The sequence below is a fragment of the Gymnoscopelus braueri genome, assembly GCF_963280865.1.
Source record: "Gymnoscopelus braueri genome assembly, chromosome: 22".
Lineage (NCBI taxonomy): Eukaryota > Metazoa > Chordata > Actinopteri > Myctophiformes > Myctophidae > Gymnoscopelus > Gymnoscopelus braueri.
This window is the reverse complement of record NC_137624.1, coordinates 1,574,150-1,592,993: the sequence shown is the minus strand read 5'-3', so window position 1 is coordinate 1,592,993 and position 18,844 is coordinate 1,574,150. Positions and strand designations below refer to the sequence as shown.

Below are 18,844 nucleotides of genomic sequence, written 5' to 3'. Positions count from 1 at the left end.
TCGCTCTTTCGGCGTTTTTGTTACCGGAGAGGTTTGCCTCCAAGATGGAACCCAGGTAGGTAATTTCCTCCTTTCTTGTGATAACATCATCACCCACTTTGATCGTGAAACTCTCAGCCTTGCTAAGGTTAGGACTGGACCCAAAGAGGATGGATTCAGTTTTACCCAGGTGTAATGAAAGTTTGTTGTCGGAGAGCCAGATGTAGATCTTGTTGAGTTCAGAGCTGAGAGTTTTCTCAACCTGCAGCCTGTCCCTGTCCGAGACTAGCTGGGCCGAGTCATCTGCGAACAGGAACAGTTTGCAGACGCAGGCTGAAGACATATCATTCACATATATCAGGAACAGTAAAGGTTCTAGTATACTTCCTTGAGGAACACCACAAGTCACTGGGAGGGGAGGCGACTGGGTGCCGTTTACTTCCACCACTTGCTCCCTTCCTTCCAGGTAGGATCTCATCCAGTTCACCGACGTATCATCAAAACCTATTGCTTTGAGCTTGTTGATCATAATTGGGTGATTAACGGTGTCAAAGGCCTTCTGGAGGTCCAGCATGACCATGCCGCAATACTTGCCCTTGTCGACATCTTGTTTGATAGATTCGTTCAAATAGAGAAGGCATTTGTCAGTGGAGTGGTTTGTTCTGAAACCAGATTGGAATTTGTAGATTAGATTTTTCTCGGCAAGATACTTATCGACCTGTTTATAGACTATTTTTTCCATGACTTTCGAGATGGAGCTAAGAATAGAAATAGGGCGGTAGTTGCCAGGGTCTAATTGGTTTCCTTTTTTGTACAGAGGGGTCACCCTTGCTTTTTTTTAATCGTTAGGGACCCGTCCCTGTATGATGGAGAGGTTTATTATGTGGGTAATGATTGGAGCAATGGAGGCGGCTGAGTCTTTTAGAAATTTGGAGGGGATATTGTCGAGGCCTGTGGCTCTGTGTTGGTGAAGTGCACTCAATTTTTTAAACACCTCTTCTGTTGTCACAGGGGAGAGTTTAAAATCATCTTTGCGTACACCCTGTTTTTCGTAAAATGAGTCAACATACTCTTCACCATATCTCCCAGAGTGAGGGGGTAGTTTTTCAACCAAATCTGAGGCTACGTCGTGAAGAATATGTTGAGGATTTTACTCACTTCACGTTTGGTTGTAGTGAGAGTGTCATTCACCTTGAGGTTTATGTTTGTAAACCTGGTTTTCAATTTCTTGCTGCAGCCTAGTAGGTTGTTGAATAGCTTCCAAAGCTCTCGTGGTTTGCTTTGATTTTCCTCAATTTTGTCATCGTGGTAGCTTTTTTCTGCTAACAGGAGCATGCCATTAACCTTGTTTCTTTGTATGTTTGTTCATGTATTGTGAACTTGTCGATCTGCAGGGATTTCCCTGCAGGAAAATTGTTGCTCCTAAAGAAAGAATACTAACAGATGTTTGCGTGCAGTCAGTATTAAATGTATATTGCTCTCAAATTGATAATGCCAATTGAATGCAATGTGAGCAACACAACATAACTATTGCCTTCACAGTAGCCTCGCTAGCCAGACTGTTGTTCAAATGCTTCTGTCTGGAGATTTTGGAATAGTTGTCTGGTAGCAGACTACCTTCACCCGAGAATTGTCTGTCTAATTGTCTGTCCTGGGCTTTCAAACTATTAGGTGAGTTCCACATTGACTACCTCACGGTCCTCACACAATATTCACAATTCTGGCGTCTGACTGTATAGGACCACGGGTGCAATGCTCACTGGACGGCCTTGCACGCCGTGCCGGAACTTATTTGACCAGGAGCGCACGCAGGCACATGCATAGATTTAAAACTACTTTAAATTCGCACCTCAACAAAGTTTTCAAAGGTTCCCGACTCACACCTAGCGAATTAACATAGGAATAAGCCTAGATGCATAGGCCTATCAATTGTCCATTGTGTGACTTGCAGTGTAGGTGTAAAGCGACGTGCGCGTCACGTCATTGAAATAGAGTGCAAGAACATACCAAATGAGCATTGCATGCCTGTATAGGACCACAATGGAAACAAGTCCCCAGGACTTTATTGTCACTTCAGGTTTATAGGTGTAAAACTGTGTTTTTTTTGCCAGCTCCATCATTTTTGTAATTTCCATAAAAAAAGAAAGGGAAGAAGAGAAGAACAAGGGGGGCAAGGGGTAAGAGGTAAGATAAGGTGCGTGAGCATAGCAACAGATATACTGTACATGATATGCTATGGACGTTAAGGTGCGAGGGGAAAAAAGTGCGTTGTACATTAAGGTGCAAATGTCAGCGCGCGTCAACCGCATAATCCACATAAGGTAACTGACACTTGTATAATCCGCAGGTAGGTCCATGAGGAAGAACGAAAACAGTCCAAGTCACTGTCCCTGGTATAATCCACAGGTACCTGTACTACCTGTAGGTCCAAGAGGAAGAGCAAAACAGCCTGACGAGAGATCATGCCTTGTTCAGCACAGCAGTCTGATGGTAGCCGGCCTGGGTGGAAGCTATTCATGAACCTGGCTGGTGGTGTTGCCCTTGCTACTGCGGTAGGCCTATCCTTGGCCGTGCTGTTTACATTTTTGATTAATAAAGTGTTCAATCAATCAACCAATCAATCAATCAAAACCCTGCAAAAGAAACAGAGTGGAGAGAAAACTTGCAGTGTTACAAGAAAAAGTGTCACATGTGATAGGCTACCCAATGTATCATGGATAGTAGTTTTGACAATAAATAAGATAACTAAGATTGCAGCATATTGTATTCTGCAATATAATTTATATGTTTCTCCGTGCCCTGTAACCTGTTCTGCTGTAGGCCGTATACTGTATGCATGTGTGAATAAACTTTATCTGCTTTCATTTTGACACACTGTTTATTTATTTCAATGTAACGTATTTATACTGAAATACTATGCATTAGCATCATTGTAGCCTTGGACATCTGGACATCCATGCGCAAAGCCGGTACTTCTCCATACATGTACAAAAAGAAAAACATATAAAGTGCTGACCCTGTAGCCACGAATGTTAACTCAACATTAGGAACCTCAACCTGTGTGCACTGTATTAGCCTGTATTTTTCAATAGATACGTGTTTTAATCCCGTCTGTGTCTGATTCTGTCGGAAGTTCCCTGTATTCCTCAATGGGTGGTAGTGGCGGGGCGCATCAGGTGATAACCGGTATTACATTGGATGTACACAGGATGTAAACGAGGAAATACAACAGGATTCAGGCACAGACGGGATTAAAACACGTGTCTATTGAAAAATACAGACAATACAGTGCACACAGGTTCCGAATGTCGAGTTAACATCCGTGGTTACAGGGTCAGCACTTTATGTTTTTTTTTGTACATGTACGGAGAAGTATGGGCTTTGCGCGCCGATGTCCAGTGACTATAGGGGGTAGAGACCAAGACTATCATAGATACGAAAGCAAAAGTCAGACTCGATAAAGTACATCTATGATATGATCCAAGGCAAGCAGAATTGCTGAGTAATAACTCTGTCAATAGTAAAGATAAGACCTATGAATTGCAAACTGCTTATAAAGTATTTCAATCAATTCAATCAAAAAACCTTGATCCTAGGATCAAGACTAAAAAAGAAATCCCTGGGTATAGTAGGCCACCATGACATGTATGTATCATTGAAAATTATAAGAACATCAATTTCCATTTCTTTATGAGCAAATACAATAATATCACACAACTGTCACTAACCTCAATGTGTTCCGCTGTATGTCCACTAGATGTCCTCAGTGGTACAGACAACCTGGGGCACAGACAGCTTCAGTAAAAGCACATAACATGTCATGACACCTTGAGAACAGTTATTAAAGACTTATTTTAACAAAAATAGGATATGCCAAACTATGCCAAAAATGTTTCATTTATTCCACCTTACTCTTTGTGTTCCGTTGCTTAAACCAGTGGTTCTCAAAGTGGGGTCCAAGGACCCCCAGAGGTCCTTAAGGGGGTTCCAGGGGGTTCCCAGCTAAATTTCTTGATAGCATGCCATATGTTTTACCAGTGTTTTATAGTTCAGCTGTTCAAAAATAACACATCACAGCACGTCGGTTCATGGTGCGTTGTCTGTCTAAACAACATGGTATCTAAATCACATTCTTAACATTTGTGATTGAACAGCAAATCTAAGAATCAAAAAACATGCGAACAAATGACAATGATAATGTTTGCATAGTATCTTGGTCAGTCGCTAGCATCAATCGAGGCAGAAAGTAGGAAGGGGTACAGGGAGCTTTTCTCCAATGTGCTTTACAATGTATTTCACATTCACCTATTCACACACACATTCACACACTGATGTTGGAGGAAACCATGCAAGGCACCAACCTGCTCATCGGGAGCAGTTAGTGGTTCAGTGTCTTGCTCAAGGACACTTCCGACACGCAGCCAGGAGGAGACAGGGATCAAACCTGGAGCCTCGGATTTGAAGATGGCCGCTCTACGTATCTCCTGGGCCAAAGTGCTAGGGCGTGAGGTACGTGGAGTCTGAAGAGATGAGTGCTAGGGGGTGAGGTGGAGTCTGAAGAGGTGAGTGCTAGGGGGTGAGGTGGAGTCTGAAGAGGTGAGTGATAGGGGTGAGGTGGAGTCTGAAGAGGTGAGTGATAGGGGGTGAGGTGGAGTCTGAAGAGATGAGTGCCTGGGGGTGAGGTGGAGTCTGAAGAGGTGAGTGATAGGGGGTGAGGTGGAGTCTGAAGAGGTGAGTGATAGGGGGTGAGGTGGAGTCTGAAGAGGTCCAATCCACTTTATTTATAGAGCATGTCTAAAACACTGTTGAACTTTGGTTCAACAGTGGTGAACCAACAGTGTTGAACCAAAGTGCTGTACACTCAGTAACAAAAATATACTAAAATACCAAGAGCAAAAACAATACACAACTAGAAAAAGTGCTCCTCGGAGGTCTTTCACGGCAATCAGACACTGCATTCATGATTTGAGGCATTTTGTTCCAAAAATGTGTTTTGCTAAATTAGACCTGCTGGTGGCGCTATAACAGGCCAATGTGAAAAGGGTGGCATTTCTTCCTTGGTCTAGTGGGAATGTGCGTGTGAAAATTCACGGAAATCGCAAGCTGCGTGCATAGTTTGAGGCTTTTTGTTCAAAACGGACCAATCCTGCAAACTTTGGAAGCCAACCATAGGCAATGAGGATGGAATATGGGAAATCGGACAGATTTGTGTTGATCACATGACTATAGAGTTACTGTGTACCGATTTGCATGACGTTTGGATAAAATCTGTAGGAGTAATGTAAAAAAAAAAGGGTTTTGCACAAATCGGCCTCCTGGTGGCGCTATAACAGGCCCATGTGAAAAAATTGGGGCAGAGGTTCTGAATTGGCATCCAGGGAGTGTGTGTGCACAGTTTCGGAGCGACCGGGCCAACGGTGCCAGAGATTAGCTGCTAACACACAGACAGGACACACGGACGGACGGACGGACGGACGGACGGACAGGGGCGAAAACATACTCTCTCGCCATGCCTTTCGGCCTGGCGGAGACAATAAACAGAGGGGGAAAAAAGCACATAGGGTGCAACATATAGACACAATGCCTAGTGGAAATAGCATCTCTCGGTCTGAATCTGAATCATCGAACGCCAAGGAGTTCAAGTGAGTTTTCAAACTCTAACATGGGGCGGAAGATCGTTCAACAGTTTGGGCGCTACAGCGGAAAATGTTTACATGTTTACAGCTGTGTTGGTGGGACCTTAAGAAGTGACTGGTCGGTAGACCTCAAGACCGTTGTTATTGGAGTTAGAAGCTCACATAATGTACAATGGTACCAACCCATTTAAATACTTGAAAACAAACATTAAAATCTTAAACTGAATCCTGTAACAAACAGGGAGCCAGTGTAGGGAGGCAAGAATCGGGGAGATGTGATCATACTTCCGTGCCCCTGTTAAGAGGCGAGGTGAGTGCTATATTTTCAGAAACCCTATTTCTGAAAATATTTATATAAATTATGTTAAGCCTGGAACCAAGTCATCCAGGTTCCTGGTGAATCATGACCATAACACATTTGATTGTTGAGTGTCAAAAAATATTTGAATATTGAATTATATTATATACCATATTTATAAATACCCTTTTTTTTGCAGTTTTCTATCTGTGGCACCACAAAATGGCCGACACTGCTATGCCCTATTAGGTAGATCTCACACTTCACATGTGGCTGCTGCACTCTATGACATCACTCATCTATGATGTATGACTACATATTTGGACAGGGTTTCAGCTGACCGCCATTCACTTATCCTCCTATAATTTGACAAACCTCTGTAGTGGTGCGTGGTGTAGTGGTGAGGCCAAAATTGGTTCTGCCCGTTTCTCCTCAGTGGCTGGAGCAATTGATCTGAATTTGCACACAGCCATTGACCATTACCACCTAACAGCGAAGCCCGTTTTCCGATTACACAAAATCTCAGCTGTTTATTAGCGTTTTTGTGTTCGCTGGCTCCCGGGTTGCCAGATCATGTACGCATATCCCCCCACGGGTATGGTCTAGTATGGTTAATTACTAAAGTTTGACATTTCAGATAGTTATATGTGCAACTAATGCATGGAGGTATTTCTTTGGCTTACTGGCAGTCATTCCATGATCATTCCAGCGGTCAGTGGTGGAAAAAGTACTCACATATTTTACTTAAGGTAAAAGTATCTAGAGGTAACGTACAAAATGCGCACAGAAGGGGTATTAGGTAAGTATATTACTTCGAAGATAAGAAAACTGGGGTTACATACGTAACCTCTAGTTATTCTGTCTCTTCTTCGTAATATACTTACTTATGGGACACATAAACTCCCCTGGAGCTAAGTCCCTTGACCCTACCCATCCGCACGCCCTTGGCCCCAGGTCCCGCCCCTCAGGCGAGACCCCAGCCTCACGGGCGTCCCGGCCCACCGGGCCAGGATGCGGAGAAGGTACCCGAAGGTAAGGCCCTGACAGACCACACGGTCTAAATGGACAGACACAAGTCTACCCCATATTGATATGAGAACCAGGGCCTCCTCTCCCCCGGACCCCAGCCTAGCTGGTTCAGGGGAGGCTTAAGAGGAAGAACAAGCAGGAAGAGAGGCATGCCCCTAGGCTTGCACAGTACTCTCCTGACTTGGACCAACCGCTACATCCAAGACCGTGTGCGCCATCGCAGATGCCACCACGTCCAGGCTGTAGCAGGCCGCAAGGCCTAAACAGAAGATCAAGCAGGAAGAGAGGCATGCCCCTAGGCTTGTACAGCACTCCCCTGGCTTGACCCAGCAGCTACACCCAAGACCGTGTGCGCCATCGCAGATGCCACGTCCAGGCTGTAGAAGGCCGCAAAGGTCGAAGGAGACGACCAGTTTGCCGCCGAGCATATCTCCTGCATCGACACCCCCTTGTGAAGGGCCCAAGATGCAGCTACACCCCGAGTAGAGTGAGCCCTCAGTCCCACCGGGACTACAGATCCACTACTCACATAGGCCAATCTGATCGCTTCCACGATCCATTTGGACAAGGTCGGTCTAGCCACCGCCTTCCTCTGACCAGACCGGCCAAAAGAGACGAACAGCTGAGGCGACCCACGGCCGGCCGCCGTCTTCTGACAGTAAAGCTTCAGCGCTCGTACTGGACAGAGACAGTACAACCGCCTATCTTCCACCGACGTGAACGGCGGTGGATGGAAGGCCACCAACTCAACCGGGGCCCTAGCCACCAAGCCAGTCTTAGACACAAACGCCAAGTTGGGTTTAAGCAAAACCCTCTTGCCGTCGTCTGAGAACCACATGCACTCCGGGCTCACCGAGAGCGCCTGCATGTCACTGACTCGTTTGGCTGTACACAGGGCCACCAGGAGGACCGTCTTGAGACTCACGATCCTCAGATCTGCAGACTCAAAAGGCTCAAAGGGAGGACGGCAGAGTGCGTCCAGCACCACCGCAAGGTCCCACTTTGGGAACAGAGGCCTGTTAACAGGTCTGGCCCGCCTAGCACCGTTCATAAAATGGCGCACCAGCGGAAGAAGACCCACCGTCTTGCCATCGAACCCCTCGTGACAAGCGGAAATGGCCGCCAGGTACACCTTGATGGTGGAGAAGGCCAAATCCTGATTCAACCTGTCTTGCAGGAAAACCAGGATGCTGCCCACAGGTGCCTGGAAAGCCACCACTGACGGTGACTGCTCCAAGCAACAGGACACAAACATGTCCCACCTGACGTCATACGCCAGTCTCGTGGAAACGGCCCTAGCCCCCTGTATGGTAGCCACCACATCAGGAGGCAACCCCTGCGAGTTCAGGCTCGCCCTTTCACGGGCCAGACCCACAGGTCCAGTTCCTGGGGGTTCTCGTGGAACACCTCGTTCCCTCCCTGTCTCAGCAGGTCTCTGAGCAGAGGGAGAAAAGGCGGAAAAGCATACAGTAGTACGTTCGGCCACCTGTGTGCCAAGGCGTCTACTCCCAGGGAGATGTCCCTGTTCCCCATCGAGAAGAACCGAGAGCATTTCGCGTTCTCTCTGGATGCAAACAAGTCGACCTGAGCCCGGCCGAACCCGGCCCAAATCAGGTCTGCAACCTGCGGGTGGAGTGACCACTCCCCGTACCGAAGCCCACCTCTGGACAGCAGGTCCGCCCCGCTGTTGAAGAGGCCCGGTACATGAGAGGCGTGTATCGACACCAGGCGCGAGTCGCACCACAGCGTCAGGTTGCGAGCCAGCTTGTCCAACACAAGGGAACCCAAGCCTCCTTGTTTGTTGACATAACACATCGTTGTGGTGTTGTCCGTTCTGACCAGGACATGACACCCCAGGATGCGGCTCTGGAAATGCTTGAGAGCGAGGAAGACAGCTAGCAACTCCAGGTAATTGATGTGGGCCTCCTTCAGAACGGAGTCCTACGTCCCCCTGGCCGAGTAGTCCTCGTGGACCGCTCCCCAGCCTGAAAGGCTGGCGTCCGTGGTAATGACCTTCCGAGATACCACAGCGCCTATTCTGACCCCCTCGGACAGAAAAGTCGCTTGTGACCATGGTCGGAGTGTCTCGCATCGTGGTGACACTACCACCTTCCGAGAACCCAGGGTGTGTGGGACCCCCAGGGCCCGCATCAACCTCTGAAAAGGTCTCATGTGGAGTCTGCCCAACCGGACCAGGTGTATGGCCGAAGCCATGAGACCTGCTGCTTGCATGCAAGTTCTGTACGTGAGTCGGGCATGAGCTTTAGCTGCGGCCTAGCCTGCTAAAAGCCTTCAAGCTAGCTAGAAGCCACGGTCTGAAAACGGAGAGGATAGGAAAGAAAGGAATAAAACGTATGAAATAAACGCGGGAGCGTTAATTTAACGAAACTGTACTCGAAACGCCCGTAGAGTAACACAGGGTGTCCTCGCTTTGGGGTAAGCTGGATTTCGAGTTGAAGATCCTCCGTAGTTGTGTCTTAGCTCGTGCGCATTCGCAGTGCAGAGTGAAGTAAGAGGGCGTGTACCAGTTACTCGAGGGGTGACTACCGGTGTCGCGTAACATGAACCTATCCAATAAGAATTGTCGCGGGAGTCCATGTGTGTTGCTCTGTGCATCGCCAGGGGGCGATGTTATCCCATAAGTAAGTATATTACGAAGAAGAGACAGAATAACAATACTGCAATGAAATACTTTGTTACAAGTAAAAGTCCGGAATTCAAAATGTACTTGAGTAAAAGTACAAAAGTATTGGTACTCATTATGCAGAAGGTCCCATTTCAGTGTATGAAATGTTAAAAACGCGTTGCATCGCGACACGTTGTGAGCTTGTAGATCGGCTATTTTCAAATAGCCAATGTTTAAGGGCTGAAGTTGTGTGTATGTTTTGTAAGCTAAATCTACAAAGTAACTAGTAACTAAAGTGGCCAATAATAGTAATGGAGTAAAAGTACAATATTTACCTCTGAGATATAGTGAAGTAAAAGTATTGGAAATTGGAAATAAGTAAAGTACAAATACCTCAAAATGCAGTACAGTACTTGAGTACATGTACTTAGTTACTTTCCACCACTGCCAGCGGTTCACGACATTAGCCCCCGGATGGGCAGACAGGCAGACAGACAGACAGACAGACAGACAGACAGACAGACAGACAGACAGACAGACAGACAGACAGACAAAGTCCCATTTGTAGATCTTGCCTAGAGCCACGCTGTAAAAAAGAGGTCTAGTAAGATGTAAGGATAATGCTACTGTACTTTGGCATTCTGTACGATGATGACTACTAGCCTGGGGAATGAGAGGGAAATAAACACTTTGTCTGTTTAACTGGTGGTCACATGCCTCTCATAACAAATTAAACATGCAGGGCAACAGTATACGTTTGAATGCTGAAATACAAATGTGGAAAAAAATGTAATCATGTGATAAATTGGCATTCTCATAAACAATAAATATGTTTTAAAAAATGTTGGAAATGGTTGTTTGAACAACTAAATATAATCATAAAGTTTGAAGACGTTTTGAGTGAAAGAAAATCCAGTAGAGAGGCTTCTCTACTGTTATAGCTGGTTTTGAATACTAGACGCTTGCAACGTTCATTAAAAGGTTATGTACAACAAACAGCTTTGTCCACCTGCAATGTCCATATAATTATATTTGAAAAAATAAACGGATATTGTTGTCCAGATATGGACTATTATGTAAATATCAGATTGTGTCTGTTGTCTGTTGCCCTGCCTTTAATGCTAGGGGTTCTCGGCTATGTTTCTCTCCTTTGGATAGAAGCCTTTTCTTTTCTGCCCTACAGTTGTTGCTGGTGCTCCCTCCTCTCCCTGCAGGACTCATACACTGTCGGGTGTTTGAGAAGAGCTAAAAGGATTCTGAAGGACAAACACCACCCTTGCAAATTACTTTTTTTTGTTTCATACTTTAATGTTTATAAACTTTTTAAAACGTTGTAGTGGAAAAGTCCATGGAGGAGCGGCTGACGGTCAGGGAGAATCCTGTGAGGATAGCTAACGCTGCTTCTCGAATGCAGGACGCCGCCTTGTCCATCTCTTCCTCCGTCTGTTGGATGGTGACGGCTACTCGGATGCTCGGCGGGGGTAGGAAGTGCTCCTCCTTGTCTAGGTAACGAGCGACACAGAGAGCCACTCGTCTCTCCAGACAATAAGCGACGATTCTGCTAAGTGTCTTCACATCGCTGTCCCTGCAGACCGAGCTTTTCTCTAGTTGGAGGTGAAACGCCGGAGCGAAGGCTACTCCTACAACCAGGAGCCCTGGGATTCCCTGTAACGCCTTGTGTAAGTGTTGGCACTTTGTCCTCAAGACAGAGAAGATGTCTGGGTCTTCTTCCATGGTGTTCAGGGCCTCTATGGTGGCGGAAGCCAGCATGGGAGGCAGGGAGGCGGAGAAACAGTAGCCCTGCCCTGATAAGCGCTGGTGGTCGATCACAAATGAGCGGCCGCAGCAGAAGCCACCGATGGATGCCACAGCGTTCTCCATGTTGGCGCAGATGAGATCGATGTCGTCGATGTTGACTCCAAAGTGCTCCGTTACGCCTCTGCCGCTTTCTCCCAAGACGCCAAAGGACATGGTCTCCTCCACGAAAATACGAACTTTATACTTGTATTTCAACCTCACCAGGTCTGGTAGAGGGCAAACATCTGCGGTGTTCACATACAAACCCTCCACCACGATGAATCTCCTGGACAATCTGGCCTTACGAGGGTTTTTCTGGTCTTCCTCTTCTTGTTCCTTCAAGAGTCTCTCCAGGTCTTCCATGTTGTTGTGTTTGAAGTATTTGATGAAGCTGCGTGAGGCTTGCAGTCCCTTCTGGATGGAAAAGCATGCTGCCTCGTCTACAAAGACCACGTCCCCCCTCTTGGAGTAAGCGGGTATTGCACTAGTGATGGTTGCAAAGCCACAGGAGTAGATGATGGCCTCTTCTGTTCTCATGAACTTGGCTAAACGGTTCTCCAGCTCCAGGTGGACATCAAACGTTCCGTAGAAGCCTCTAGGACCACAGGCGCCAACGCCGTATTTCCTGACAGATGCTAGCGCCTTCTGCTTCACTCGCTCGTTGTCAAGGAGACCCAAGAAGTTGAGGGACGCAAAGTTAATGCACTCCTTTCCATTTATTATGATTGTGTGACTGGGCGGGCCGGTGACAGTATTGTACTTCAGATGGGGTTGGTCTTTGAACACGGAGGGTACAAGGGGCTCGGGGTGCCATTCTTCAATCAGATCATTCTCTACCTTTTCAGTCAGTTGATAGGTCCCCTGAAGTTTACACGTCAAGGCTTTGAGAAGTGAAACCAGAAAATCCATAACATGAAGATACGCTTCAAGGGCAAGTGATATATTCAATAAACAATGTCCACAAGACCTGACTGCCGTCTGCTGTATTTAAGGCTTCTGTCTTATGTACAGAAGACTGACCAGAGCTCTGGTCTGACGTCACACAAACAACACAAACACTTTGCCTAACAATGCCAATTTGCACAGCTGTGTGCTGAATCTGTATGCACACTGCACGCTGCCTGGCACCGTGAGAAATATTTATAGGTTGAATTAATTTCACAGTCTTCCCTCCGTCTGTGATTTGAGCTGATCTTTAAAACGTTTTTTTCTTTTTCTGCCCATACTTCTGTCTTGAATTGAATCATTTCCACTGAGACATCCAGTCCGTACAGTTTATTTCTTAACCTAAATACAATGTTGTTTAGTGTAAGTGGCAAGAACGGGTGCTAACAAACCGACACCTACCGCTTTTCTCATTCTGGATTTCCTCCTTTGTGTGGATTGTACCCTTATGAGAACTACTTTTCCTTTGTGGATCTACTGTACCATGTGAATTGTTATCTGTGAAGTTTCTGCCTTATGCGGCTACCTTCTTATGTGCTGTTACCTTCTTATGTGCCGTTATGTTTTGCACCTCATCTAACCTCATGTACATACCTGCTGCTTATTATGCTATGTGTATGTAGATATCTTTTATTTAAAAGATTCTCCTTGCTCTCCCTCTCTCTGCCCCTCCTTTTTTCTTTCTTTCCTAGAAAACAACAAAATGATGCTTGCATGAAAACCCACGTTTCACCCACTGATTTACACCTATAAACCTGTAATGTGACAATAAAACTGATTCTGATTCTGATTTTTGCATGGTCATCCATATATAGTTCCAACATCAATCCAGAATGGTGGTCATGATGTTTACTGATATGTGGTTATCAGAGGCAGGACGATCTGGTCCCAGTTATGGTCCCAGCGTGGCCCTCTGTTGGTGCGGAGGTTGCTCCTCAACCTGCCCAGTGAGCCCTCTGTGCTGGGGAAGTCAGACAAGAGGGACTTCAGATGCTGAGACAGTTCCTGGAAGTCTTTGAAGACCAGTCCATTCTTCTTGTCCTCTACCAGCTCGTGTAAACAGTTGAAGTGGATGGCACAGACAGGCAGGCAGCAGCCAAACATGTCCACCACCTTCATGGGCAAATCCAGACCACTGGAGGACTTGTGGAGACAGACACCAAGGTTAGCTGACCCCAACAGGACAGGGTAGTCCTCTGCCTCCAGCCAGGGAGTACAGATCTTCACATGCTCAATGTTTAGAGCCTCTATCAGCTTCCTGTAATAGTCCTTCTGCTGACCTTTCCCAGTGATAACACACATCAAAGATGGCAGGGAGGTTCCGTTTCTAATAAAGCCATCATACTCTTCCAGGGCCTTCAGAAGAATGGAGAAATCTTCATCCTCCGTCCAACTGGTGCTGCTGAGCAAGAGCGTCGGTCGGTTTGAGCTCAGGGTCACGGTGCCGTCTGCAAGGTCGCGACATGTGAAGGCAGTCCTCTCCACCTTCTCCTCTTCCACGCACCTCACACCGCTAGGCTGGAACTGAGGATAGGTGATAGGTTCTTGATCGTTATCTTAAACCCCCTTGCTGTTGATCACACACAGATAAAGAAGACACGTGACACACGAGATCTCTTTTACTCGACGAGGATTGTGACCACCATGTAACTCACTTCACAAGGTCCAAAATCACAATGGCGCACTCCCCTCCGTCCAAGCACTTTATTAGAAAAGGGGAGGGGACAGAGGAGTACAGAGGAGTGGAAACTTACTAACTGATAAGGACTGTCAGACATATTACACATTGGATTAATACATTGTAGGATATTCAATTAAATGAATACAATCAAAGAAAGAACTTATATACACATTATATATCTTTATAGCTGCATCTAAATGCTGTAAACCGATCCTGTCATTTCCTGCTTTTGTTCATTTAATTAATACTCCTAAAAACATCAATCACATTTTTCTTGCTTTCACATTTTCAAAATGGATATCATACCAGGATTTTTATTAATCAAACCAACAACTCAACCATCTGCCTCTTCGCTTCCAGTGGCCTTGGGACTACTTTCTATGTCACTCTCAAATAGGGCTCGAAGAGAATACACACTCTCGTGTGGAGTGGAGCACTTGGGACAAATATCGTCATCAGTCTAAGACAACGCCGCATGTCTGCACGACCTTTTCATTGACCATACACTAATGGTCTTGCTTTGCGTCACTAACATTCTTGGAATTAATGTCATCTGAAATAAAAAAAACACCACATGTCCTTTTTATCAGAAACGCAGACCCCTCCACTCGCAGCAGTCAAAAGGTCAAGAGTCCATCTATTCTGGACGGCCATTAACGACGCTGACTCAAACTCACGGTTTTGGGCCTCTTCAAATTGTCATTGTAGCATTGAGGAACAGGCTACGTCTATAGTTAATTGTCTCTACACGTAACATAAGCTTTCCCACTCCAAGATGGGGAAAGAGAGACAAACCAACCTTATTGGCACGGGATTACCAGTGAGATTGTATTTTTCTTACAACCTCCAATTCTTAGTTGATCTAAACAAACACGGGGGAGTCAGCATTAATGTCTGTTGACAAGTGTGTTCGTTGATCTGACCCTTCTTCACAGAGCCAGCGTGGACATAACAAAGGTTAGGCTTCCGAGTGACATACAGGCTTAACAGTGCTATTTAGGGCGTATTTCAACTGATGGTACTGTTTACACGGCAAATAGCTGCTGTTAGTTCAAAGTCATTTTCTCCCAAGGCTCACCAGCGATATTGGATTTCGAGGCATGTCACTTCTCATGACCAGTTGTGTGAAACAGATATATTTATATGTGTGCAACCATAAACATTCACATTTTAGTCTTAGCGATTTGATTAGCGTAAAAATATACCCAGCATTTAGATTTAGACGGTGAGAAACATTTTCGTCACACTCCTCGATTTACGAGTAACTTTAATAATACAAATATATAATACACTCATAGAAATTAAAAAACTCACAAAAATACCAGGGGTGCAATTCTAGGTGTAATAGGAATGGGGAAGGGGATCTATTCTAATGGGAGTCTTCTCCAGGTTTGGGTCTGACCGTAGCGCTATCAGCTCGGCCCCACCCGCTGCTGGCTTTAGCACTCCTATTACTTAAATGTCTGATAATGTTCGCACCAATTTATAGTGGCCTTTTGTGGATCCAAATAACACGTTTCACAGCAATTGTGTTGGTGACCAGGACTCGGAACGGACCCTCTCAGCGCAGAGTTGGTCCTGGTCCTGTCGCTTGATGATCTTTATCACGGCATGCAGATCACCAGTGCTTCAGTTCCTGTAGGGAGAGAGAAAAGACTAGACAGATAATTTGCACTTTGGACTATTTTCATGTAAAGCTCCACTAATGTGATGCATTATGGCTATGGCCGTTTTGACACATCTGTACTTCAATCTAGTTTTACAGTATCATCACTTTTCAATAAGTGGAAATAATAGTCTTACATATGGCCTTTCGTTACCTTTTCATTGTCTAAAAACATGTACAAAACTGTTTAGCATAATTTTGAAAATTATAAGTGTGAAAATGCTGCTTAATTATATATTATATGTGTACCATCCCTCCTGTTTGAGATATGACCTATGGTCATGACTCAACTTCAGATCCTAAGTGTGAAATGGTCTGTGTCACTGGTGGCAGACATAACAAATAAAAACTCTCAATGTGAAGCGCGACTAGGTTCCTTTTTATCTTATCTACATAAGCGTTTCCCAGGCGTAAAAGTGCCTCTGCTAGTCTACTGTGCAGCAAAAAATAAACAAAGTAGAAAATGCATCTTGGCTATTATTGTAGAGTCAGACATTTAACATCGATGCCCTTAGCGGCCTTGGGGTTCAAAAATACCACAACGAACTTTAGTGAGATGAGGTTGAGTACATATCAAAAATTTACACAGGTTCCAGGTCTTAATGGGTTAAGAGACATTTGGAGTAAAACCTAGAGGCCTTCACTTAGCACCTTACTCTTTCAACAAGACATAAATCATTTAAAAAAACTTCTTTAACTTCAGCACTTTGGATAAAGGACTTAGTATAATCAGGAAGGGCCAACACAGAGACCAAAATGTGCATCATCTGTCTTAACTTAACAAAAACGTCTTCTGCTTACGCAATTCAAACTATATGGGGCATACTGCAAGGAGCTCTCTCTTATTCTTGGGTTTTGGTGCTTGTATCTAAGCTGCTCTTCTATCTGAATGTAAACAGTGGCCTGCTACTCTTCCCCCATACTTTCACATGTGGGAGATTCTACTACTAAATCAACACAAGAGATAACGTGAGACGAAACCTGACAACGTGGCCTTAACATTTAGCTATTTCCCTTGAGAAAATGGCTGGACTATTAACAAACTCTTGCTGATACTTGACTTCACTGACACACACACGCACACGCATGCACGCACACACACACAGAGGCAGGCTCACTGGAGCGTACACACACACACTCTCCAGTACTCAGTCTCTGTCTCTCTGTCTCTCTTTCTCTCACGCACACATGTGAACACACACACACATTCTTTTCGGTACATGAACCTACACACATGCACGTATACAAGCACACACGCACGTCATAACCCATTTGTTCACACTACTTTTGCTACCCTTCACACTTTACATATAGTACATATGTATTACACCCAAACACCACATTCACTTACAATTCATGTACACTAACACCTGAACACACATGCACACTCTCTCTCTTCCTCTTCTCTCTCACTCTCATTTAAACATCACTCCTTACATGTCGTTGTGCACCACGACATGGAATTTTGAAATGTTTAAATGATTACTGCATCTATTTGGGGCATTCATACAGATCACAAAAATGCACATTCCACTCTCTCATTCACACATCTTTTAGACAAAACAAAACGTTTTCTTCTTACTACAATCTCTCTCTTTGTAGCTGTCGCTCTGATGCGCACAGCCTCCTAGCTTCTTCTCTTTCTCTCTTCTCTAATCATCCCAGCCAGACATATTGCATGACTCGCAAAGAGCCAGTCCGAAGAGAAGATGGCCCTTACGACCACATATACAACATGAGTTGGGGGCCCTTGGTTGGCCTTTCTCTTTCCTCGTATCATCCCATCCATGTACTGTTGTGCTTGATATACAATCAGCCACAAAATGGCCTAAACGACCACACCTAAAACATGATCTGGGGGCCCTTGTTTGGCCTTTCTTCTTGCCCTGCTTTGGCTTATTTCCTTCGTTGGTAACATCGACTACAATCACTTGTTTCCCAGGATCTTCTTTTTCCTTCTCCATATTAGCAGTCAATTACTATTATGTGGGTGAACTTAAATATGTGTGGTTATTATAATGTTCTGTTCAATGTGTAGAAATTATTTTATTCACTGTAAAGATCTTGTTCTTATCCTAACTAAGTGTACAGTATTTCAAACTTTATCTAGGCACTGCTGTATACTGGCCAAAAACTGTATCACACCCAAATTCACCACGTCCACCACGTGTAGACGTGCCCCAGGGAATCACGCACTTATCACTCACTTATCACATCCAAACCATACACCGTACACCCCTGAGATTGTTATGGGGGTTATACTAGATATATAGAATAAATATAGACAAAGCAGTTTACACGACTAGATTTCCCCGGAGGGGGCTGTCAGACCCACTGGCTTTCAACCACCGTGACAAACACACACTCAACTTGTACCAGTATACTCTTGCAGCTAATAAAATGCAGTGGCTTTCGCCACTACAACACAACTATAACTGTAGTTGCTTATCTATGCACAACTACAACACACTTGTCAATATTACACCTAAGTAATAACAACAATATGTCCACACAAGGACCACACTTGTCAATATTACACCTAAGTAATAACAACAATATGTCCACACAAGGACCACACTTGTCAATATTACACCTAAGTAATAACAACAATATGTCCACACCAGGACCACTTACATGTTTCTTATAGGCGTGTGATCACGTTCAGATTTCGGCAGTCGTTCGTCGAAGAGAAGATTTCGGACTGGTGAACACCGGCCTGGCGCGACTTTACACCCCAGGGCTTGCAGGACCCTCTCAGATCTCTGGCTATCGATAGACTTGCGATGCGTCCTCTTCTCCTCTTCCAAAAACGACGTAGAAATCCGACACGAAGGACCAGTGAAATGATAGGTTCTTGATCGTTATCTTAAACCCCCTTGCTGTTGATCACACACAGATAAAGAAGACACGTGACACACGAGATCTCTTTTACTCGACGAGGATTGTGACCACCATGTAACTCACTTCACAAGGTCCAAAATCACAATGGCGCACTCCCCTCCGTCCAAGCACTTTATTAGAAAAGGGGAGGGGACAGAGGAGTACAGAGGAGTGGAAACTTACTAACTGATAAGGACTGTCAGACATATTACACATTGGATTAATACATTGTAGGATATTCAATTAAATGAATACAATCAAAGAAAGAACTTATATACACATTATATATCTTTATAGCTGCATCTAA

The 18,844-nt window shown here is 45.1% G+C and overlaps 1 protein-coding gene and 1 pseudogene across 2 annotated transcripts in view; both read right to left on the bottom strand.

The window, feature by feature from the left end:
- Positions 1-10,891: 10,891 nt before the first annotated feature.
- LOC308078284 (serine palmitoyltransferase 1-like) lies at positions 10,892-12,279 on the bottom strand (annotated as a pseudogene). The gene has a single exon. The product of its transcript is annotated as a serine palmitoyltransferase 1-like (transcript).
- An 880-nt stretch (positions 12,280-13,159) lies between these two features.
- LOC308078283 (chitobiosyldiphosphodolichol beta-mannosyltransferase-like) overlaps positions 13,160-18,844 on the bottom strand; it is a gene marked incomplete at both ends in the record, with an annotated part of 6,427 nt that continues 742 nt past the window's right edge. Inside the window, one exon of the mRNA XM_080419404.1 lies at positions 13,160-13,823. Within this exon, the coding sequence (XP_080275530.1) occupies positions 13,160-13,823 (664 nt within the window). The remainder of the gene's footprint in view (positions 13,824-18,844) is intronic.